Raw genomic sequence first — 11264 nt, forward strand, 5'->3', positions numbered from 1 at the left:
GAGACAAGCGCAGGGACTCGAGCTGGAATCCCCACCCCATCCTCGCTAATTCTCGAAATTCATAAATTTATTGAATTGTCCTTAATAGTTTATTTACACACACATAAACCCAAAACTCCTAATCCTCATTTGTATAATCCTTATTCAATTCAGAGATTCCTAATGCTATCCATACTCCATCCAACCTCTCTGCAGCCACTCCGTTGCCACTCTCCCTTCTCACCGCATCGTTACACCTCATGGTGCCATCACCTTCATCGCGTTGTGCTCTCTATTTGCGACCTCTCTTTTCGTAACTCTGTCGACGTGTCCATTTTTCTTTCTGTTGCCGCATCTCCCACCTTGTCCACTGCTCTGTCTTCTGGCTCACTGTTGCGTCCCCCACTGCGTCATTTCGAAAGAAGTCACCATCTTATCGTTTAGACTTTTTTTTTGGTATAAAATCTTGCTGTTTTTGTATAGGATGGATACTTGCAGCTCTATTTATATGGAAATTAATAATTAGTTAGAACTATCAGATAGATGGAGAATGGGGTCCCCGCAAAAATGGAGTCCCGTAAAAAATGAGAATGGAAAGCAATATTCCTCTACGGCGGGAAACAAAAATGGAGATGGAGAGTAAATCTGGGGGCAGGGATGAAGAGCAAAGAGGCATCCCCGCCCCCATCCTATCCTGTTGACATCTCTAATTTCATCTCATTTTTAGTGCTTGGATCGACTATGACCACAGATACACTCAACTTAATGTATTTGGATTAATGTTTGTAAATAGTAATTTGTATAAAATTAATTTTATAAAATTGATTTTAATTAAAAGTAAGTTGATATTAATATAATTTATGTTTGACAATTATTTTTATTATCAAAATAAGTTATAGTAAAACTTAAAATAAAATTAAACGTGTGTTTAATACTCCAAATGCTAAACCAAATACACCCTTAGTTATCACTTTTGTTCTCTGCTACTTTGATTGTTGGCTTGGTTAAGTGTGAGAAACTTAACGAAAAAAACAAGACAAATGTGTCTGAGTTTTATCATACATATGAGAATTGTACCAACAATATATATAATAGATTCGGCTAAGTTACTGATTATTGGTTTAACGGTTCGATTGAAACGTTTAATTATATTAATTGTTTAATTTGATAATAATTAAATAAATATATAAAATTATATTAAAAATGAGAACTCAAATATAAAACAAAGAAATAGAATATTTTTATTAAATGATAACAAAATAATTTACATCACTTAAGTTTAATTAAATAAATATAGAAATTATAATTTAGTCAAAAACTTTAAAATAATATATAAAACACTAAATATAACAACAGCAACTTTGGTCTAAATGGCTAACTAAACTGCTGGACTATCGATTTGCTGAATTTTTGATAGATATGGTCTAATTTTAACAACTACGATGAGTCTAAGGTAACTTATAACTATAAAATGTAATTACTTTGGATTTAGAATTTAGGGTTTGTCATCAATTAATTATTAATATTTAAAAATGTAGGCTAAATTATGTTATTAAATTATTGAATTAAAGAAATTTGGTTAATAACTAACTAAAAATGATGGCTAAAAATAATAAAATTTAATGTGTTTCTAACATTTTTCACAGGAAAATTAGTTAAGCTATTTAAATTTTTAAAAATAAATAACCTATGATGTACGGACACTGACATGGATACAGGACACGACACGATATAGGATATCTAGACACATGAATTTTAAAATCTTATAAGATATGGGGACATGATATATATATAAAATATAAAGTATTTTTTATATAAATTACAATGAATTCTTGATATTATATTAGTATTAAAATATAAAATAATCTTTTAATTGGTTTTAATGTCTTTTTTTAACTATATAAAAGTATTTAAAATATTTTTTATTTTAATAAATAATAATATATATTATTTCTAAACTCATTTCAATTTTCAAGAATACATGTTAAGAATAAGGCTGAATACGCTGACACGTAATGATATTTAGGTGTGTTTAAATGTATTTAGAGAATATTTTTTTATTTTTTATTAAGACACGATTGAATACGACAGACATGTGTGTCGGACGATTGTCGATAAATATCGTGTCCAAAATGTGTCCGACACGCAAACACGACAACTCAAATTGTCTGTACTTCATATTAAATAACTAACTTGTTATTTTATTTTATTAGAAATTAATTTGCCTAATATTCTAAAAATTAAGATCAATTTGTTAATTTTTTTGTTAAAAACTAATTTATCCAAAATCAAAATTATTGAAAACTAATTTAGTGAATTATTCTCAATAAAATGGGAAGAGTGTATCTTGACTATCTTGGTCAACTAAAGACTAGAGAGGTGTAAGCTGTACTGCGTGAATGATTTTTTTTGTTAGCTTTAATGGTTTCGTTCATCACTATAATTTTATTAAATTTTTAATTTAAAATATATATATATATATTATTATAACTAAATTTTTATAATTGTCTTTTAGATTCACGATTTTTATTATTTTAATCTTTTAAATTTAAAATTTACTGTATTGACCCCAAGATCTAAATTTAGACATCATATTAGTAGTTAAACCCTTTCTAGTATTGAGTTGGTGAACAAAATGCTAAATTGATTTTAACTTGTCAGACTGTATCCCGGATTAAACAACGCTATTTCGTTTGTCGTTTAAATAAGACAAAAAACAAAAAGACGAAGAAGAATTTATATGATACGTAATTTGTATTATCTCCTCTCATTCTCTAAAATGACTTTATTTTTACCTTGTTTAAGCACTAAAATAAAACGTCGTTATTTAATTTTGTCGAATATGGCAATTTAGAGCTAGCTCAACACTTTGTTTATTGACTCAATGTCAAGAAGAGTTCAGAGACTACTGTAGTGCGTGCCTGGAGCTAAATCTCAAATATTAGTGAATTTTGAATCTAAAAGACTAAAACGATAAATACCTTAAATCTCATGGACCATTATTAGAATTTAGTCATTGTATTGTTGAACTACTTTATTTTAATTCTCAATTTCTTTCTTTATTTAATTGGTTTTTTCATCTTTTTCTGATTTTGTTGGGAAATTCCATAACTATATCAAGTTTCAGGATTTGTTCTACAATAATACGATGAACCGTTGCTTGCACCCAACGATGATACAAACAAAATGGAGCACTAGCTATATCACCACTATCAATTTTTCAGACTTGAACTTATATTGAGGATATATCATATGTTTGTATCCCGTCAACTTTTTGGTACCATTATCAAATGGATCAAATTTCCGCCACACACACACACAGAGGTAGTGATTATCATCATTATTCACTTATATATCACATATATCACATGTTCTAAATCCAAGGATGTGTATCATGTGCGCTTTGTTTTGTCGTTTTATAGAGAACATTTTCAACATCATTTCTGTTTATTATCACTAATAATTAAGGAACTCTACGTGACCCTCTGATCTCTAATTACTTATCATTGGTGAATGCAGTCTGGTTGTTTAGTTAGGAACTGTTATGACATTAAAAGAAAAGGGGGGAGGGGGGTATAAACAATGATGAAAGATCTATACATGTTGTACGTCTTGGTCATAGAGCAATTACAAGCTAAATAATAAGAATATAATATTCATGTGTTAGTAGGACTTTACGTGAAGCTGATTAGAAAGAAAGACTTCTACCAATTCACTCATTAGTCTTATAAAATTGCATGTTACTAGGATTGGAACTGAGTTTAGTGGAGTTGACTTAGGTCAAATTTAACTCAGATTCACGAAAATTAAGTTCACTTTCCGATTTGATTAATTAAAAATTGATTTTATTTATAAAAAGGAGTTTAGTTAAAGATATGCCGTAAAGACATTAAAATTATTAATTAAAAAGTTATTATAAAAAAATATACAAAATTTAGTTTTCAATGTAACTATTATGTATTTATTAAAGGTTAAATTACACAGTTGGTTCCTACACTTTCAGTGAAATTGCAAATTGGTCCCTATACTTTAAAAGTTTGTAATTGAGTCCTTAAAGATAATTAAAATTTGTAATTTAGTCTCCGTCGTTCAAAAAGTGCTTAATTTAACAGAATATTCTCAGTATATTCTCTATTTTAACAGAATATTCTCAACATATTCTGAAAATATTCTGTTAAATCAACACTTTTTGACCAACAGGGACTAAATTGCAAATTTTAATTTTCTTTAGAGATCCAATTACAAACTTTTCAAGTGTAGGGACCAATTTGCAATTTCACTGAAAGTGTATGGACCAACTATATAATTTAACCTTTATTAAAATAAAAAATTTAAAACATTTTACTAATAATAATTTTAAGTTGTGCCATTAAAATATATGTTAGCTAAAATTATGGTGCCTATATATGGTTTTTATGATTATGTCGGTTGTGTTGCTTTCCTATTTAATAATATTTTTTAATTTTAAAAATGAAAAATAAAAAATAAAATATTATTTTAATCTTAAATATTTGGGCTAAATTATAGTTTGATTCTTAACATATTAAACTATTTTATTTAGTCCAAAAAAGTTTAAACGAGTAAGTAAAATCAATCCTACAATGATCACCAATATAAATATTTTTTCTTAGATTTTAGAGCAATGATGATTGATTTTTATCTTAAATATTTCATTTCGTCTTATTTTTGTTCTTTGGTCAATTAAAATTTTTTTCTTTCAGAAATACGTTTTTCTGTTTATCTTTATCTCTTTTTCTTATTATTCTGTTGCGTTTGCTCTCAAATTACTATAACAACCATTGTGACCATATAATTACGATTTTCGGAAAATCATAATGGATGAAAGTATTTTTGAAAGAATTTTGTTATTTTGATCAGAAGATTAAAATATATGATATAAATATTTAAGAATAAAAATAAAACGTTTCAAATATTAGGAATGAAATTAGGACTTATTTCAAATGTTAGAGATTAATATAATACTTTATTCAAATCATTAATATATAGAATGTTATTGTCTTCTATTATAAATAATTTAACAAGACTTATTATTTATTCAATCTACAATAAAATAAAAAAATATTACAATTTAGATATGAAAAAAAAAATCACTAACAAATTTGAATATTATAATTATGTGTTTGTGTAAAATTATAAATTATTATTACAAATTAAAAATAAAAATACATAATATATATAAGCTCAAATTCATATTAAGCTTGGCTCATAAATTCATGAACTCATTGGTTTATCAAATTGTTAGATAGCGTTTGTTTTGAGGTATTGAGACAGAGATTGAGAGACTGAGACTTAGTATCATATTTGTTGATTCAGAGACTGGTACTAAAATTTTTGTCTGTTTCTAAAATTTCAGTATTTCAGTACCTCCAAAAAGTGGAGACACAGAGGACTAAAATTTTTAGAGATGAAGACTAAAATTTTAATAACATTTTATACTTAAAATACCCTCATTTCAATTAATTAATTTCAATTTTGCCCTTTGTGGAAATTAAATTAGAGTTTTATTTTTGTTTCAATTTATGTCTCCAATTTTGCACCAAACAGAATATTGAAATTTATTTCAATCTCTGTCTCTTAGTCTCTGTCTCTCAATCTCAGTCTTTTCGTCTCTGTCTCTCCACCAAACGCTACCCTAAAGAATCAAACTTGAACTAAATTATAATCTAACTTGATCTACTTACAGTCCTATATGTTGGGTTAAACCATTGTTATTACCAAAGGTTACAAAGCATTTAAAATGAAGGATAAGAAAGAAAAAAAACAATTGTGTTCTCATGTGTTTAATATATTAGAATAAAGCTTTAGAAGATCAAACAATTTAAATAACCATGTTTTAAGATTATCAACATCTTCCATTCTTGTTCATTATTAGTAAGTTCTCTCTCACACACACATGCACATACAACGCAAATTCTATAAATACATGAAGAAGCATTGGCCATATATTATCCTACCCATCTCAAACTCACACATAGTGTAACACATACAAAACAACTAAATATATTCTATCTCTATGGGATATGAAAAACCATTCCTTGACCTTAAGGTTAGCATGGAAGATGTTATCTTTGTAAAGCCATCAAAACCAACTCCTTCATCTGTAATCTCTCTATCCACAATTGATAATAGACCAGAACTTAATAGTCTATGTCAAACCATTCACATATTTAAACCACCAAATAACACTATTCTTATTGATGATCCTCAAAATGCCCAAAATGACCCTGCACTTGTGATCAAAGAAGCACTCTCCAAGGCTTTGTTCTATTACTACCCTCTTGCTGGAAGGCTTGTAAAACATGCTGATGGGAAACTTAGAATCCATTGCAATGCATATGGAGTTCCATTTGTGGAATCCATTGCAAATTGCAAGCTTTCTTGCCTTCACTACCTTGATGGTAGTGACACTGAAAATGCAAAACACTTGGCTTTTGATAATCCTTTTCATGAAGATGATGATGAAAATGGTTACCAATATCCCTTGGGAATAAAGGTGACCAAGTTTCTCTGTGGCGGGTTCACAGTTGGAATAGGCGCATCACATGCTGTTTTTGATGGAATTGGAGGATCTCAATTCTTTCAAGCCATGGCTGAACTCGCGAGCGGAAAAAGCGAGCCATCTGTGAAACCTGTGTGGGAGAGGGAAAGGCTAAATGGGTCAATTACTGAACATCCATTGCTAAGTCCCATGGATGAGGCGTCGGCCGCGGTTTCACCTTACTTGCCCACCAAAACTCTCGTGCATGAATGTTTTAAGGTGGATAGTGAGAGCATAAAAAGACTCAAAAAGAGTTTATTGAAGGAAATAAGTTATAGCAATAATATTGATTACTCTTTGGAGGGTGAAAGCTTTACAAGTTTTGAAGCCCTTGGTGCTTATGTTTGGAGGTCAAGAACTAGAGCTTTGAAACTCAACTATGATGGAAAAACTTCATTGGCTATTGTTGTAGGGTTAAGAAGGAATCACTCCTTGATTCCTCCTTTGCCTGAAGGGTATTATGGGAATGCTTTTGTGGACCCAAAAGTTGTGCTAACAGTAAAGGAACTCAATGAAAAGCCACTCTCACATGTGGTGAAGATGATCAAAGAGACTAAGAAGCTTGGTTTCTCAAAGGAGTATATTAGGAATGCTATTGACACAAAAGAGACAAAAATAGAGCACTTTGATTATCAAGGTATCGGTGCATCTATGGTTTTGTCTAGTTGGATGCACTTGGGTATGTTGGAAAACATGAACAAAGGGTGGGCTAAGCCAGTGAACATGGTACCGGCACCATGCAACATGTTTGGGACAGTTGGAGTGTGCATTTTTTCACCTCCTAGTGACTTGGATCCTTCAATGAATGGAGGTGTTAGAATCTTTGTTTCTCTACCTAATGATGCTATGCCCATGTTCAAGGAGGAGATGGAAGCTCTCATGCTTGTTAAACCATAGATTATGGGCAACAACAACAACAACAATAATAAAGGGTGCTTGGTGTGTTCATCATGCATGCAAAATCTATGGTGTCTACAATCACCTCTCATCTAGTGATAAATAATAATAAATAAATTGATGGTGTGATGTCTATAATGTAAAATAAATACATATATAATTATGATAATCAAATGTGTTTCATGTTTGATTCGTGCTAGTGATTGTGGGTCTTTTCTTCTTCCTAATGTTGCCTTGAACGTTTGTAATACTTTTTGTCTGGAATAAAAGTTCAATATCTTATCAAGAGCTACATTAGAATTGCTTGCATACATCAAGACGACAAGGCTGAAACACCTTGTGGCTTAAAAGAGATAAGGGCTCTGAAGGCCATACCGAGCTTTCAAGAACCCTAACCACATAAGAAAATTCACCCATATTCAAAAAAAGCATGCTTTAACAGCAAGGAACCTTCTAGAAGCTATTTTTCATCAAAATCAACACATGAACACCAAATTCCAGTAATAGCCTTCAAGGTTGAACACCATTAATCTCAAGCCATAACCGAGAAAATGAATTCTCCTCACAACACCACTTTCTTGGGTTATGGAACCGGAGATCTAAAATCAAGAGAAAATATTCCAAGAGCGAGAATATCACAAACCTCCCTAAGATATAAAGAGCCAATATCCATAGGAGGATAACCTTGCATGGTATTAACAATATCAACAATAATGCTTCTTTTCTCTATCAATCTGTGTACAGACTACAGACCGTATAATATGAGTACAAATGATATTAAATTATGTGTATATGCGTGTGTAAAAAACTAATAAAATATAAAAAAAATCTAGTATATTAGTTCACTACTGGCCAAAAATCATTGGCTTTGTAACATTTCTAATTATGAAATTTGATATACAATTAATTATATAAGTATCCTAGTATAGCTTCAAGCTAAGCATTTGCATGGGCCTTTAAAGTTTGGGAAAGTGTCTAATGTGCAAACAATTTATAGCATGAAATTACCATTAAATATTTTGGTAATTAATATGTGCAAATCTATAGCATGAAATTACAATTAAATATTTTGTTAAAATTAGTATATGATGTTAAAACATGATTACAAATATATTTCTTTGGTAATAACAAATGACATGCATTCTAATCCTTACTTTAAGAGTTAGTCTTGTTGGTTCTAGACAAATCAACTTCTAATGAAGTTAACCCAGTGGTGCCAGGGCTTCTAAGCTGATCAAGCTGTTTCTTGCCACGACGGAGTAAGTACTCAATGTATTGAAAATTCTTCCGGTCTACTTCCGTGGAATTTCGGCGGAACTCTTCTGATATTATCGACTCTATCTTGTGTCGTTCTTTATCAGATTTGGATCGGGCGACACGAAGAAATCCTCTATATAAGCTGAGCACTTGCTTCTGCATTCCTGAAAGTCTCTGAACTCGCATCTTGTCGTGTCTGACAATAGCTAAGTTGTTGAATTCAGTTCTGTCAAGAAAGAAGAACAATCCTTATTAGTTCACAGCATCAACAGTAAAGAAACAACAGCTGGCATTCGTTGGTCCACCCTTGTTGTGGGCAACGTTACATCAAAGAGTGGATAATGAGCATAGGACTACGGAGAGTTCGAAAAATGAACACCAACAGACAGCAACGCAGTGGAGAGCACCAGCAACAATGGCAGAAGTAAAATGCAATTGGAGCGACTAGTGAGTATAGGAGTAGGACTGTGGCTACTGATTAGGATTCCAAGAGGAAGAGAACAAAGAAATTAAAATTGAAATTGAAGGGTGTCAATTGAGGTTAAGACAGTGCAGTATTTGCGAGATTTTGGGTTAGATTTGGATGGGCTTGGTGGGCACAACTAGATTGAGAGTGAGAACGGGAATAACTAGCAGCTTCAAAAGCATTTCAAAATTACAAGAAAAGTCCAGCGAACTGACATTGACCAAATGGTACTTTTAGTGAACAACCTCTTAACAGCAAACTCTTGTCACTAGGCCTAAGACTCATCCCCAAATCTCTTAACAGCCTCTAATCACCAAAGTAACATCAAAATATCAGAATTACTAAGGCCAACTCAAATCGAACTTATACACATCAGAGTAAAAACGGGCATTTAACCGCTAATGCACGAGAAACTTGCTAATGAAACCAGGGCAAACGACATCGAGAATGTGCAAACTTTCATATCAACACCTCCGTATTCAAACAAGCTTGCCAACGATTCAAGAATCGTGAATTTTTAGGTGCTACATATTTAGATAAAGGGAAATTACTGAAACTGCCCTGCAGCAGAAAAACTGCACTGTCACTTTCTTCCAAAAATCACCATAAATTCTAAAGACCTCTAAATGAGCTAAAATTTGGTGGGGACAACTAGAGGTACTAAAATTCACACTTGTTTTAGTCTCGTATGTTTTCAAGCTTTATAGACTTAATTATAAATTTTAGCAGTTAGCTGTCCCATTATTGAAGAAATTCAGAATCAAGTCTGGCAGTTCTTCTTCCAAAACTCAAATCTAATCTTACAGAGATTGAAATACTCCCGAATTTGGTGACCATACACTAGACACAACTAGCTTTCACCCAAATTTGGTCCCACACAGAAATGTGGTCTGTGCAGCGAGATATAGGTTCCACAAGTTGCTGTCCCTGCACTTAATTCTGCGGAGAAACCAGAACTTGAACAACACTGTTTAACAACCTACTAACTCAAGTTGATTCCAGACCTTTGGGAACACTAAATTAAGGATCCAACCTACCCTTTTCAATCCTAATACACGATTAACCAATCACAAACTCCGATCTGCTCAGATTCTCCAATTTCATCAAATTGTTGATTGGCTCGCCAAGCAATGCCTTTAAACTTGAAGCAGACTCAAACTTCTGCCATTCTCGCTCAAACTCGACTTGCTATTTTCATCATAACATATAAAAGAGTGCCCTTAACCTCAATTCAGATCCAACAACAACCAATTCCAAGCCACAATAAATCAACTTAATCCATTTGAGAAGTCTATTCCCAAGCTTCAGAAACATTCAGACGTGCAGTATTTTCCTCAACGAATTAAAAAAATGCAGCTAGTAAGGCAAGACTGAGACTCAGTTTACCCATCAATTAACCACAAAAGCACTTCCAAACTCACAAGAAAAATCCAAATCACATAATTAATTAAACCTAGTTTCCGATTTCGTCATCCTAATTTCTGCTTTTTTGGTTGTCTAAAAATATAATCAAATTTACAGAAGGCTCTTTTCCTTCACTATCATATTCAAGTAACGGCAAAAAACAACCAAGGAAGAGATTAAGAACCTGCGATTTTGTTGAACCAAGCAAAAAGGAGCGGCGGATCTCCTTCGGCGGTGGCGACAAGAGCAATGCTTCCTTTTCAACAATGGCGACAGCTGGTGATTCCGTTATGCAAAGACCTGCATTGAATTCTGGCAGAGATAGGTGAATTTTGTCGCTCTCTTTTTGTGGCGGTAGCTAGAATGGCAAAAAGGAATGGTTTAGAGCAATTCAAGAGTTTTCAATTTTTCATTTGGCGCAGGGCGGGTACACTTATGCGGCGAGATAAGGGTAGTTAATGGTTATTGCGTTTTTCTTTTCATGAATTTATGTTCACTTTTAAATGTGATTTGTTTTTATTTGTTGTAGGGTTGGATATGGTGAGGTGAAGTCGAGTTCGTCTTTGATTTGGATCCGACTCTAAATAATAATGATCGGATCTATTTTTAAAATTTTTACTCGGCTTTAAATTCAATAAAATCATACTACTTTCAGGTCACACGCTAAAATTGAATCTAAATCGGTGAAGTTCGAATCTTGAT

At 32.0% G+C, this 11264-nt stretch overlaps 2 protein-coding genes across 2 annotated transcripts; one reads left to right on the top strand and one right to left on the bottom strand.

Annotated features, from left to right (window-relative positions):
- Window positions 1-5902: 5902 nt before the first annotated feature.
- LOC112719920 (tetrahydroanabasine acetyltransferase-like) lies at window positions 5903-7727 on the top strand. Its single transcript, XM_025770660.3, has one exon. The coding sequence runs from the start codon at window positions 6014-6016 to the stop codon at window positions 7433-7435; it is 1422 nt and encodes a 473-aa protein (XP_025626445.1). The 5' UTR covers window positions 5903-6013; the 3' UTR covers window positions 7436-7727.
- Window positions 7728-8411: 684 nt separating this feature from the next.
- LOC112719923 (uncharacterized) lies at window positions 8412-10923 on the bottom strand. Its single transcript, XM_025770662.3, has 2 exons — window positions 10747-10923; window positions 8412-8918 (listed from the first exon to the last, which is right to left on the bottom strand). Exon 2 carries the CDS (start codon window positions 8876-8878, stop codon window positions 8591-8593), a length of 288 nt encoding a protein of 95 aa, XP_025626447.1. The 5' UTR covers window positions 8879-8918; window positions 10747-10923; the 3' UTR covers window positions 8412-8590.
- Window positions 10924-11264: the final 341 nt, after the last annotated feature.

This window comes from Arachis hypogaea, chromosome 11, assembly GCF_003086295.3.
Source record: "Arachis hypogaea cultivar Tifrunner chromosome 11, arahy.Tifrunner.gnm2.J5K5, whole genome shotgun sequence".
In the NCBI taxonomy this organism is placed as follows: Eukaryota; Viridiplantae; Streptophyta; class Magnoliopsida; order Fabales; family Fabaceae; genus Arachis; species Arachis hypogaea.